Source organism: Aquarana catesbeiana, unplaced genomic scaffold (assembly GCF_042186555.1).
Source record: "Aquarana catesbeiana isolate 2022-GZ unplaced genomic scaffold, ASM4218655v1 unanchor236, whole genome shotgun sequence".
In the NCBI taxonomy this organism is placed as follows: Eukaryota; Metazoa; Chordata; class Amphibia; order Anura; family Ranidae; genus Aquarana; species Aquarana catesbeiana.
Window position 1 is genome coordinate 226552 of NW_027362664.1, and position 13759 is coordinate 240310.

A 13759-nucleotide genomic window follows, 5' to 3' on the forward strand; every position below is an offset into this window, starting at 1 on the left:
ATAGCAAGACTCTGACAGCCACAAGCATGACACCCAGAGGCAGAGGAATGATGGGACTTGTAGTTTTGCAACAGCTGGAGGTCCGCTAATTGCATATCCCTGGTCTAGAGGAAAAGAGATTTCCCCCTTCATCTTCCAGGACAGCTACTTGAGAGATAATTGGCTCCACCTTCTACAGGAAACACAAATCAGACACAGTTTGAAAGGCCCCTCCCTCTCCCCTGACCCTCAGTTGTTTTGTGTTTTCAGACCTCCAGGAGTACGCACCGTTATGTTTGTTTCTTTTGTCTGGTCTGGTGACTGTGGTTAGCGGACCCCCCCTTGTTCAGGATACTCAGACCGGTTGTGGCCATGTCTGCAGTATTTTTTACTGCTTTTAGCAGTCTGAAAAGGGTCCCCCTTTTTTTTGTAGTTACTTGCGTTTGTAGGGAATCATCTGCAACTGCCACCCCCCCCCCCAGCATCCTGGTCCGGCCTTGGTACACCCAGAGGGCACATTCTTGTGTTTTTTCATCGTTTTGGGTGTACCAAGGCGGCGAGTGCACTTCCAGTGTCGTCACCGGAACCAGAAGTGGTGTGACGCACTTCCGGTCGCTGTGTCTTTTCATTTTATAAGAGGACCGGCTCGGTTCACCACACTGGTGGGGATGTTCGGCTGGCTTTACAGCAAGCGGACAGCGTTCAAACACCTTAGACCGCTCTCCTGCCTGGTCCTCCTCATCATGGATGTTAAGGACACCCCTGCAGACGGAGCATCCGCTCAATCTGATCCAGCGGCTGCATCCAGGTCCTGTATTACCCCCAAGGTTAGTACCTCTCCTCTGTAATGAGAGATTATTTATTCGGGGTAAATGTTTTAGAAAGTATAGTTTTTATGCCTTTCTTATTGTGGTTCTTTTTTCCTAGGTTGACTAGCCTGTTAAAAGAAAATGTGGAAATTGTAGATCCAAGCTTCCTGATAGCTGTAGAAAACTGTTATGTGAGACATGTATTTCTTCAGTAGCAGGGGCTGATTCTGCTATAAACTTAAAGGAATTGATGGTTTCCATGAAGGAAGTAGTTTCCTCCTTCCAAGCCTTTAATGATAGGTTAGCTGGGTTGGGTCCTTCCACTTCTGTAGCAGTGACAGTACCCCAGGTTTCTTCGGTCTCAACGAGGTCTCTACCCGCTTTAGTGTTGGAGACCGTTAGTTCCTGTGTGGTCTCTGACCCGGAGGAGGGGGAGAACTCAGATTCCTCATCTGACGAGGAATCCGCGTCAGAGGTTGAAGTGGCTGTTAATGCGCTAGATACCTATTTCCAGTTGAAGATATTGAAAGCAGTTTTTACTTCTGAACCGACTGAGCCACCACAGAAGACTAAGTTGGTTCAGGATAGAATGTATAGGGGTCTTCAGGGGTGTAAGCCTAAGTGTTTTTCGGTACACCAGTCACTTAAAGACATGGTCCTGTCAGAATAGAAAGAGCCTGAGAAAATGTTGTCCCAGTCCAGAGGGCATAAGAGGAGATTCCCCTTTCAGTCGGACATTGAAGAAATGTTTTTCAAGTGTCCCAGACTTGATGCTCCTATGTCTCAAGTGTCTAAAAGATCTGATCTTTCATTTGAGGACTCTGGTGTGCTTATGGATAGGAAAGCTGGCGCTTTGCTCCATAAAGCCTGGGAGGCTTCCGCCTTCTCTCTTGAGCCAGCCCTGGCATCCACTTGCTTAGTTAGGAATCTAGATGTTTGTTTTCAGAGGCTAGATGACCTTCTCTCCACCGACATGCCTGTGGAAGAGATCCGAGAATCTCTCCCCGATTGCCAAATCAGTGGCTTTTTTGGCAGACGCAGCTGCAGACTCGGTTTGGACCAAAAACGTCAGCTTTGATCAATTGCTCTGGGATGGGATGGGGATCTGACCTACAAAAATAAGCTCTGCAGTATTCCCTTTGAAGGCAAACTATTATTTGGTTCGGCTTTAGAGGAAGTACTAGCTCGGTCCTCGGAAAAGGGTAAGCATTTCCCATCTCGGAAGGTTAAGCCTCAAAGTAAGAGGACCTTTCGCAGCTTTCAGAACAAAGCTAACTTTAAGTCAGGGGGTCGGCAGGCCAAGAAAAAATGGTCATTTAGCAAAGACAAAGCTAAAGGGACACTCTTTGCTCCTTCATCCCCGGCCAAAAACTCTCAGTGATGCCAGGTCAGAGGTAGGAGGAAGGCTGACCTGTTTCATCAAGGAATGGACAAAGGTAACAGAAAATCCTTTTATTCTCAAAGTCATAAGAGATGATTACAGGTTGGAGTTTAATCTCCCTCCTCCCAAGAAGTTTTTTCTCACTCATCTGCTGAGAGACCAAGAGAGACGGCAGGGCATGTTATATCTGATTTCTCGTTGGAAATCAGAAGGGGTTATTTCCCCCGTTTCGGAGGATTAAAAATTCCAAGGATTTTATTCTCATATTTTCCTGGTAAGAAAGGCATCCGGAGGATATCGGATGGTCATCAATCTAAGCCTCCTGAACAGATTCTTGATTTACAGGCATTTCCGGATGAAAAGCATTTACTCACTCAGAAATCTGTTGTTGCCAGAGGTATTCATGGTGACCCTGCATCTTCAGGATGCTTACCTTCATGTTCCAATATACCAGGATCATCAGAGGTTCTTGAGGTTTGCGATACACTCATAAAACGGCTTACGTCATTGGCAGTTCAGGGCCCTTCCTTTTGGTCTCTCGGCAGCCCCGAGAATCTTTACAAAGGTCATGGCCTTTTTTTGTTTACAAAAGATCTCAATCGTCCCGAACTTAGATGACTTTTTGATCTTTGCCCGGGACAAAGAGAACCTTGGTCAGGATCTACAAGTAGTTCTGCAGACCTTCCAAAGATTGGGTTGGAAAGTCAATCGGCAGAAATCTGCTCTGGTTCCCTCCCAGAGCTGTCTTTTTTTGGGCTACCTGATAGACTCAGTTGCCCAAAAAATGTTCTTACTGGAGGAGATCTCCAAGATCCTCCTCTCCGTGCAGAATTTCAGGTGCAGTCTCCAGGCTTCCTTGCATCAGATAATGCAGCTGTTGGGTTTGATTACTGCAGCAATTCCAGGAGTGCCCTGGGCCCAATTGCATTCCAGGTCCCTACAGGCATTTCTTCTGCATTGTTGGGATCACAGAAAAACCTCTTTGGAACAGGTCGTGCAGCTTCCAGGAGATGATTCTCTCAATCTGTTCTGGTGGGTCCGGCTGGAGCATCTGCAGGTAGGGAAGGCTTGGGCCCAGCATTTGCCTATAAAGATTACCACAGACGCCAGCTTGTGGGGTTGGAGCTCACTCAGAAGACTGGCAGGCTCAGGGAGCCTGGCAGCGAGAGGAGGCAGCTCAATCCTCAAACTTCAGGGAACTGTTAGCAGTAAGAAAAGGCTTTGGTCGCAACAAGGGTTCGTGCAAGGGACCTGTTGATTTTTTCGGACAATGCCATGACACCTCAACAAGCAGGGGGGTACTCGCTCAGACAGCCTGCTAGTGTTAAGTCAGGAGATTCTTTCCTGGGCAGAGGACAATGTTTCCTCAATCAGGGCGGTCCACATCAGTGGGACGGCAAATATACTGGCAGATTATCTGTCAGTTCCAGCAGTTGGGAGCTGAACCAGGAGACCTTCCGGGAGTTAGTTGTCAGGTGGGGAATGCCCAAAATGGATCTGTTTGCTTCCACCCACAACAGGAAGCTTCCAGCTTATTTTTCCCTGAAGAGAGAACCGGAGTCCCTAGGGACGGATGTGCTCTCTTTCCAGTGGAATTTTTCCCTGGCCTACGCCTTTCCTCCAATTTCGCTATTTCCTCTGGTGGTCCGGAAGATTGTGCAGGAACAAGCAGAAGTAATTCTGATTGCTGCATGGTGGCCCAGGAGGAGTTGGTTCTCCGCACTGAGAGCACTTTCAATAGAGTCCCCCTGGCCCCTGCCAGAGAAAAGAAACCTTCTCCACCAGGGACCAATGATTCATCCAAACCCTCGGGTATACCGTCTGATGGCTTGGAGGCTGAGCGGCACATCCTATAATTAAAAGGATGTTCAGCTAGGGTTATTGAGACTATTTTAGACAGCCATAAATTAGTCACAAGGAAGATTTATGGTAAAGTGTGGAAGACCTTTGTAACCTGGCAAAAAAGTGCTGGAGTAGACTCGTTTTCTATCCCCTGTGTTCTGGATTTTTTACAGAGGGGGGTGAAAAGGGGCTTGCTGTCAGCACTCTTAAGTTGCTGCCCTGTCTCTGTTCATGGAAAAAATACTGGCGGAGGAGCTAAGCTATTAAAAGATTCCTCTCAACCAGGGCTATACATACACCCAGAGTCGCCAAGCAGGTTCCCCCCTGGGACTTGACATTGGTGTTGAACACCCTTACCAGAGACCCTTTTGAGCCACTTCATGAGGCCTCTTTGAAATTAGTCACCTTAAAGATGGTTTTCCTTTTGGCCATAAACTTCTGGGAGAAGGGTATCGGATTTAGGTTCTTTCTCATGTAAAGATCCTTTCCTAAGGATTTTAGATGACAGGATAGTAATCAGGCCCTACCTTTGTATTTGCCCAAAGTTTCGTCTGAGTTCAACAGATCCCAGGAAGTAGTTCTTCCTAGCTTTTGTTCCTCCCCCAGGAATCCGGAGGAGGAAATATTTAGTTTTTTAGATGTAAGATGTCTTCTACATTACTTAGAAGTAGCCAGTGAATTTAGAAAAGATTCCCAATTACTGATTTCTTTTAGTGGTCCCAAAAAGGGTTCCAAGGCATCTAGGGGTTCCATTTCCAGATGGATTAGAGAAGCTATATGTGTGGCCTACAGATCTTCAGGGCAATCCCATCCTTCCAGAGTAAGGGCTCACTCTACTAGGTAGCTAGCTGCATCTTTGGCAGAAAGAGCGGGTGCATCACGGGAAGATATTTCCAAAGCTGCTGTCTGGTCCTCCTCTCATGCTTTCGTCAAGCATTATAGAGTCCAGATGCTCTCCAGCCAGGACCTCTCCTTTGGAAGGAAAGTACTTCAGGCTGTTGTCCCTCCCTAAGGTATAGAATCTTGCTTATCCTCTCAAGTAGCTGTCCTGGAAGATGAAGGGGGAAAACCACTGTTAGACTTACAGGTAATGGTATTTCCATGAATCTTCCAGGACAGCGTCTATATTCCCACCCTATTCTTTTTCATGGGTCCCCTTAATTTAACCTAGTGGTGGTGTGTTAATGAGTATCTATTATTCCTCTTCCAAGTTCACTTTTGGTGTAGGTTTACTTGATCTTCATACAACTGAGGGTCGGGGAGAGGGATGGGGCCTTTTAAATTGTGTGATTTGTGTTTCCTGTAGAAGCCGGAATGTTTCCCATAGAAGTAGCAGTCCTGGAATATTCATGGAAATACCGTTACCGGTAAGTCTAAGAGGGGTTTTCATCTCCAAATACGGAAAGGTTTCTTCACAGTAAGAGCTGTGAAAATGTGGAATAGACTCCCTACAGAGGTGGTTCTGGCCAGCTCAGTAGATTGCTTTAAGAAAGGCCTGGATTCATTCCTAAATGTACATAATACAACTGGGTACTAACATTTATAGGTAAAGGTGATCCAGGGAAAATCTGATTACCTCTCTGGGATCAGGAAGGATTTTTTTTCCCCTGCTGTAGCAAATTGGATCATGCTTTTCTGGGGTTTTTCGCCTTCCTCTGGATCAACGGTGGGTATGGGATTGTATGATATTTTTTATTTTATTTTTTTATGGTTGAACTAGATGGACTTGTGTCTTTTTTCAACCTGACTAAATGTAACTAACTATGTACACATTCTGGCCAGAATGCAACACAGTGATTTCCTATGATCATCAGCTCAATCTAGTGACCATAATGAGATATTTTTTCTGTCATATCATATGACAATACTTCATCATGGCAACTAGATGGAGCCAAGAAAATCGGTGTATGAAATAAAATACATCCAATATTTATCACAGTGAAGTGAATGCTGCTCACATTCATTCAACAAATTTTTTAAAAAATAGATCTCTACGTATTTGTGAAATCTTACACCACAAAATGTACTCAGCCAATGAAAGGTAATGACTCCATTTTTATTCTTCTACTGCTATCAATGTCCAACACGGTACAACACTTCATCCATGTCTTTGGTGATCTCTGATCTCCTTATGAACTGTTTCTTACATGATGAAGATCAGCCATGGAGTATATCTGAGGTGTATATCAGGGTGTGCTTCTTCCCCACATGAGAGCTGTGATGTCCAGCAACATTCATATAGAAGACATTTCCCACACTCAAGGCATTAATACACCTCAAGGGTTGTGTGGGATCCCTGATGTACAGGAAGACAGGACATCAGTGAGGAACAATTCCCTCACTCAGGACAGGGATATGGCTTCTCCCTCGTGTGAGATCTCTGATGTCTGGAAAGACTGCACTTCACTGAAAAACATTTACCACACTCAGGACAGGAATAAGGTTTCTCCCCTGTGTGAGATCTCTGATGTTGGTAAAGATTAGACATCCGTGAAAAATATTTCCCACACTCTGGACAGAAATACGGCTTTTCCCCTGTGTGAGATCTCTGATGTTTGTAAAGATTGGACTTCAATGAAAAACATTTCCCACACTCAGGACAAGAATACGGCTTTTCCCCTGTGTGAGATCTCTGATGTCTGGAAAGATTGGACTTCTGTGAAAAACATTTCCTGCACTCAGGACAGGAATAAGGTTTCTCCCCCGTGTGAGATCTCTGATGTTTGTAAAGATCGGACTTCAATGAAAAACATTTCCCACACTCAGGACAGGAATACGGCTTTTCCCCTGTGTGAGATCTCTGATGTCTGGAAAGACTGGACTTGTCTGAAAAACATTTCCTGCACTCAGGACAGGAATAAGGTTTCTCCCCCGTGTGAGATCTCTGATGTTTGTAAAGACTGGACTTCAATGAAAAACATTTCCCGCACTCAGGACAGGAATGCGGTTTCTCCCCCGTGTGAGATCTTATATGCCTATTAGGAGTGTATTTAGAATGGAAACACTTGCCGCAGTCAGTAAAGGAAAAGCTCTTCTCTGTTGGAAGGACGGCACCGTCCCTCACAGTCTGAGGTTCCTCAGGATAAGAGGAATATGATGGTCCATCTACACTGTGTGGTGCCGGATGGACATTTGAGATAGTCGGGTTTTCTCCTGGACTATACTGTGTGATGTCCTCATCTTCTACTTTACAGTCTGGAGACAAAGTGAGACAATCCTCTGAGGTTTTCCTCATCTCCCGTCCATCTACTAAAATAGGAATAAAAAGATTATTACTAGACATGAGCTGATTGGTTCCCCTAAACCAGGACTCCGCCCACATCAGGCAGCTTTGTCTCTGAGGATCTCACAATTCCACCCTCAAGGTAACTAGTAAATGGGTCCTCTGATCTCTAACCAGTTAATTTCTTTATTCATGGACCTTAGTCAGAGAGTGAGGAAACAACGAGAACTGTCTTTTATAGGAGTGACAGTGCTGAGGGGATTATAGGATGAGTGTCCCCACCCCCTCTATCACTCATTGCCATCTTCCCAACACAAGAAGTCCTGCACTTCCTTATTTAGTCCATGATTTAGTCATGAATAACAGCGGGGCTGAGCCCCACCAGATGTCAGAGAGTGAGGATGGGGGGAGAACAACCAAGATGAAGACTGGACTGATCCTGAAGACCACCATCATTGGGTTATTGACTCCTCCCTCATTATCACTTTCTGTTTAAGGTTCCAAAGTTTGGGGATCTTATCACATTATTATAAATGTATGTGCTCCAATCAGATCATCAGATATAAAATGTCCAGCTGGTAGAAAATGGGTGTCAAAGAAGTCCTATGTAATGTACAACTTATTATATAGGATACAACAGTTAGGATTTTATAGTATCAGAATTATGTAATGTACAACATAGAGTATATAGTGTAAGGGTCAGAACTCATAATATTGGTATTCAGTAATCACTGGAAGTTTAAATATTTACATGAGACAAATTTCAGAGGTCCCACACCGCTGCCTCCCATCTCCTGAGACTGAATACATTGTTTCTATGTGTTTATCAGATGATGGGGGATCTAGGTGGAGCCTCCGTACTGCTCTCTCCTTTACAATAAAGTCTCCTCTTACCCGGTGATGTGAGGGGCGGCTGATTGTCCATCATGATGTCCTTGTAGAGATCCTTGTGTCCCTCTAAATACTCCCACTCCTCCATGGAGAAATAGACAGTGACATCCTGACACCTTATAGGAACCTGACACACACAATGATACAGTCACCATCCAGACACATCCCTTGTCTGTTACTGGATAATGTCCCAGAATTCCCAGCACCGCTAACCTCTCCTGTCAGCAGCTCCATCATCTTCTTGGTGACTTCTAGAACCTTCTGCATGTTGTGTCTCTTAGGTTTTAGGGAGTCACATGGAGGCACTGTGATGGTCATATGATCACCTGACTTCACAAGAGGAAATCTCTGTATTGAAGAACCAATAGGAATATCATGTTAAAATCCCAGAATCCTCCTCACCTCTCCGGTCAGGTCTGTGTTTTATTAATATAGATAAGAGTGATGTCATGTGACCTCCCAGAATCCTCCTCACCTGTCCGGTCAGGTCTGTGTTTTATTAATAGAGATAAGAGTGATGTCATGTGACCTCCCAGAATCCTCCTCACCTCTCCGGTCAGCTGGTAGATGAGCTCCAGGGTGAGGTTTAGTATCCTCTCAGTCATGTGACTCCGGTCCTCCTCCATCCTCATTGGTGCCATCATTTGATCTATACAGGTCTCCTTGTAGACGGATAACTTTGGGAAATGAAAGTAAGAATTATTTGGATGGTGTTGGTCACATAATAATAGGATGTGGATGTGAGGGGGGTAATAGGGGGGTTGCTGTACATTTAAGGACTACTGCCCCCATGGGAACACATTTATTATTTATTATTATACAGGATTTATATAGCGCCAACAATTTCTGCAGCACTTTAAAACATGAGGGCAGACAGTACACTTACAATACAATTCAATACAGGAGGGATCAGAGGGCCTTGCTTGTTAGAGCTTACAATCTAGGCGGGAGGGTCAAGTGATACAAAAAGTAATAACTGTGGGGGGTGGGCTGATGGAGAAAATAAAGCTAGAGAGCATGAGGTCTTGGGAGGAACAAAGAGAACAATCTGGTTGGTATTTTGAGACTAGGTTAGTGATATATGTGGCAGCTGAGTTGTGGATGGCTTTGCAAGTTGTTAGTATTTTGAATTTACCCTGTTGGGTGAGTGGCAGCTAATGGAGGGATTGGCAGAGAGGGGAAGAAGACACTGAGCAGTATGTAAGGTGGATGAGTCTGGCAGCAGCATTCATGATGGACTGAAGGGGGAGGAGCCTATGTAAGGGTAAGCCAATGAGAAGAGCGTTGAACGTGACCAGGGAGTGAATTAGAAGCTTTGTGGTGTCATTGGTTAGAAGGGGACATTTCTTGGAAATGTTTCGGAGGTTGAGGCGGCAAGTTGTGGACAGTGAATACATATGGGACATAGGACCTTGGCATGCGGGGACGGGTTTATAGTTGTGCCGTTGATTTTGACAGAGAGATCAGGGGAAGAGGCACATGGGGAGGAAATATTATGAGATCAGTTTTGGATAGGTTGAGTTTGAGGAAGTGGTGTGGTATCCAGGCTGATATGTCTGTTAGTAAATTTGATGATACGTGAGGAGACTGATGTTGTGAGCTGAGGGGTAGAGAGATAGATTTGTGTGTCATCAGCGTAGAAATGGTATTGAAAGCCACGGGAGGCAATCAACTGACCCAGGGAGAAGGGTGTAGACTGAGAATAGGAGAGGTCCAAGAACAGAACCTTGGGAAAACCCAACAGAGAAAGGAAGAGAAGAGGGAGTAGAGTTATAAGTGACACTGAAGGTGCGGTGGGATAGGTAGGATGAGAACCAGCGAAAAGTACAGTCATGGAGACCAAAAGAGTGGAGTTTTTTGAGGAGGAGGGGTGTTCCACTGTATCAAAGGCAGCAGAGAAGTCCAGGAATAGGAGTACAGAATAGTTTTTATTGGTTTTAGCTTTCTCCATAAGGAGAGCAGTTTATATGGGATGTTGGGGGTGAAATCTAGAGACTGAAGGGGATCAAGAAGTTTGTTCTCAGTCAGATGGTCACTCAATCAATTGTAGACCAAAAGTTCAAGGAGTATGGAGGAAAAATGGAGTAAGGAGATGTGGCATAGGTTGTTAAGATTGGTGGGGTCCAGTGAGGGGTTTTTAAGGATGGAGGTGACTAGCGCATGTTTTAGAGAGTTGGTGGAAGATCCCAGAAGAGATTGAAGATGTGAGTTAGAGAGTGTAGAATGGAGCCAGAGGGTGACCGTGGCATTTGTGAGGGAGCAGGGTCCAGAGAGCAGGTGGTTAGGTGGGCGTTAGAATAAAGATTAGCAACCTCATCAATAGTTACAGGGTTGAATGAGGGAAGTCATGATTGTACCTGTGGACATGGTGTGTTAAGTAGGGGATGTATATGGGCATTGGAGATCTTCTCATGAATTCTATCTTATTTTTGAAGTGATTGGTGATCTCCTGGGCAGTGAGTGAGTTAGTGGGTGGAGGTAGTGGATGATGAAGAAGAGAGTTAAAGGTAGAGAAGAGTTGATGGGGAATGGATGAGAAGGTGTTAATGAAAGTGATAAAATAGGTCTGCTTGGCAGTGAGGAGGCAAGACTAGTATTTTTGGAGGGCAGATTTTCTATTGTTAGAAGTCTCTCAGGTGCTCAAGAGTGCTTCTATGTTTTTTGAGACTGGTGTTATCCATTTGCCAGGATTGTAGGGGTTGGGGCCTGATTCTGTGTGGTGGTGGTGGTGGGGGGGGGGGGGGGGCAAGCTTGTCTAGGGAGGATGACAGTGAGTTGTTGTAGACAGAAATGGTTAGGTTGGGACAGGACAGAGATGCGATTGTGTAATAGAGGTGGTCATTATTAGAGAAGAGAAGGGTTGAGGTGGCGAAGGTTTCTAGGGGTAACTGTTAGGCGGTTGGAGGGAAAGGAGGTGGAAGACAGTGAGAGAGCGAACCTAATAAGGTGGTGATCAGAGAGTGGGAGAGGTTGCACAGAATTCATAGATAGGCGTATACAAGGTCAAGGGTGTTACCATTGGCGTGAGTAGGAGCATGTATCCATTGCTTCAGGTCAAGAGAGGAGGTTAGACAGAGAGGTGTGGGGGGGGGGAGTTTGTTACAGACAGAGCGGGCATTCCAGAGGGAGCAGGAGAAGAGGAGGCTGGATTTGGGAAGAAGAGGAGTGGAAACTAAATTCTATGGATTGTGGCTGCTGCCAGAGGGTGTAGGGTGATGGGAGCGTTGGGCACAGTTAAATGATGGAGGCCCAGGGTTTGGGGATATGTCACCAGAGGTTAGAAAAAGCAGAGGGGTAAGGGAGGTGATATGGGAGTGCAATTTATATGTAGGGACATACCCCAGCATCATGGAGGATTTATCAGCATGTGGGTGTAGAAGTAGCAGGAGTTGGTAAGTGCAGTAATATGGAGAGGGCATAAAGGAAGGTGATATATGTAAGCTGTGGGGTGAAGGAAAGAAGGTTAGAGGAAAGAGGACATAACTGCCAGAAGTGGTAGGGAGCGCATGTTACAGAGTGGAAGGAGAGATGAAGAGAGACGGGGTCATCTGCAGTCTGTTTGGTACTTTTCAGTGCAGTTTGCTATGTATGTTCACCTTGTGCAATCACTAAAGTGTACAGCTTGAAGTGCATATCACTTGTATAAAGAATCACTAAAGGAAAGGATCACTAAAGGAAAGAACCCCAGCAACATGCTGACCCCATAAGGGTGCTCTGGTTTTATACTGTTAAGGGTGAGGGTGGTTGTTTGTTAATTAATCATTAGTTAATATAAGAATTGCTAGCTAACAAAGCAAACCTTTCACATCTAAAGTCAGACTAGCAAGAGGGCAGAGTTGTAAAGATAAGAAGAGCACATAAATTAGGTAAGACACTACAGAGCAAAAAAAACCATCATAAAAATGCAGACAGGGCAACAGATGGTGAAGGCAACGCCGTTCAAAAATGCACACAGACACAGTGAAAGCGAAGTCAGTTTTCAGTTATGGGTGGATGTGACTCAGCTGGGACATACATGTGGAGGGACAGAGAAGAAATCTTCAGATGAGGCAAAGCTTAAAGCGCATATTACTTGTATAATGAGTCACTTAGAGAAAGAAGCACTATAGGAAAGAATCCCAGCAACATTTCCCCAACAAAGATTGGATAGCAGGAGGATGCTGCTGGTGGAGTAGAAAGCTGTGGGGGAGGAGTCTGTTCTCTTCCATCCAATGGCAGCCCAGTGTAGGTAGGAGGAGGACAGAAGAGGGAGATGTTTGCTCTCTTGGTTGCCAAGTATTCTGTAGTATTCAGGACATTGTACAGAGTGGCAGTGGGTTCCTGGGGCCCTGAAATCCAGCACTGACCACTGCATCAGAGACCAACAGACACTTTTCCTTCAGAGCCTTGCAGACTGACTACCCCCTTAGAGGCCCCCACAGCCCTTTAGTCCCACTAACTTCTCAGAGTTATTCAGCCCTATTACTTCCTAGGAGGCCCCCAAAGCAATTCAGCTGCACTTGTCCCAAAGCCCTTCAGATGAAGTACACCCTCAGAGACTCCCAGAGTCCTTAAAGCATTTGTTAACCTAAAAGAAAAAAGAAAAATAAAGATCCTGTTCCTTTAAAGCATGTTATATAGCACAGTGCTTGTGTGGTGTCATTTGGCCCCCTGTATCACCTGAAATATCTGGCTGATCCTGCCTGGTTATACCCCCCCTGTAAACTGACCATGGTATATCATGGCTACTGAGCCCTGACACCGTGGTCACTGTATGTGCCTCCATCATCCGCTGTGTCCTCTGCCCTCCTCTGTGCTCTCCTCCATTCTCTCCTCCCTGACTGTCAGCTCCGTGCCCGCCCCCTCCGCTCCCTGCCTGTCAGCTACGTGCCCACCCCCTCCGCTCAAGTTGCTCTAATTATAATTATTTTCTTACAGTATCCTCTCTGTTTATGTACGTAATGTCCCCTGTGTATGTGCCTTATAAAAATAATGTAGTATATACCTGATTACAGAGCGCTGATCGGGACTCATGTGAACCGCCGCCTCTCTCCTGACTGACACCAGCGGGGGGATCCTCAGCCTCGCCCGCCGCATCTGTCGGGCCGAGAGAGAAGAGAGGCAGCGGGTCACATGAGTGCCAATCAGCGCTCTGTAAACAGGTATATACTGCATTATTTTTATAAGGCACGTACACAGGGGGACATTACATATATAAACAGAGAGGATACTGTAAAGTTACATTGGTGGGTTAACAACCACTTTAAGTCCCAATACCTCCTCAGAGACCCCTCAGCTCCTCTACTTCCCTTTAGAGACCCCTCAGCTCCTCTACTTCCCTCAGAGACCCCTCAGCTCCTCTACTTCCCTCAGAGACCCCTCAGCTCCTCTACTTCCCTCAGAGACCCCTCAGCTACTCTACTTCCCTCAACTCCTCTACTTCCCTCAGAGACCCCCTCAGCTCCTCTACTTCCCTCAGAGACCCATCAGCTACTCTACTTCCCTCAGAGACCCCTCAGCTACTCTACTTCCCTCAAAGACCCCTCAGCTACTCTACTTCCCTCAGAGACCCCTCAGCTACTCTACTTCCCTCAGAGACCCCTCAGCTACTCTACTTCCCTCAAAGACCCCTCAGCTACTCTACTTCCCTCAGAG

At 45.8% G+C, this 13759-nt stretch overlaps 1 protein-coding gene across 1 annotated transcript in view; it reads right to left on the reverse strand.

Moving 5' to 3' along the window:
- The window catches only part of LOC141121995 (uncharacterized), a 119590-nt gene that overhangs the window by 73896 nt on the left and 31935 nt on the right, over nt 1-13759 (reverse strand). The window contains exons 7-8 of the mRNA XM_073611780.1: nt 6353-6911; nt 5245-5349 (exon numbers count right to left, since the gene is read on the reverse strand). Of these exons, the coding sequence (XP_073467881.1) occupies nt 5245-5349; nt 6353-6911 (664 nt within the window). The remainder of the gene's footprint in view (nt 1-5244; nt 5350-6352; nt 6912-13759) is intronic.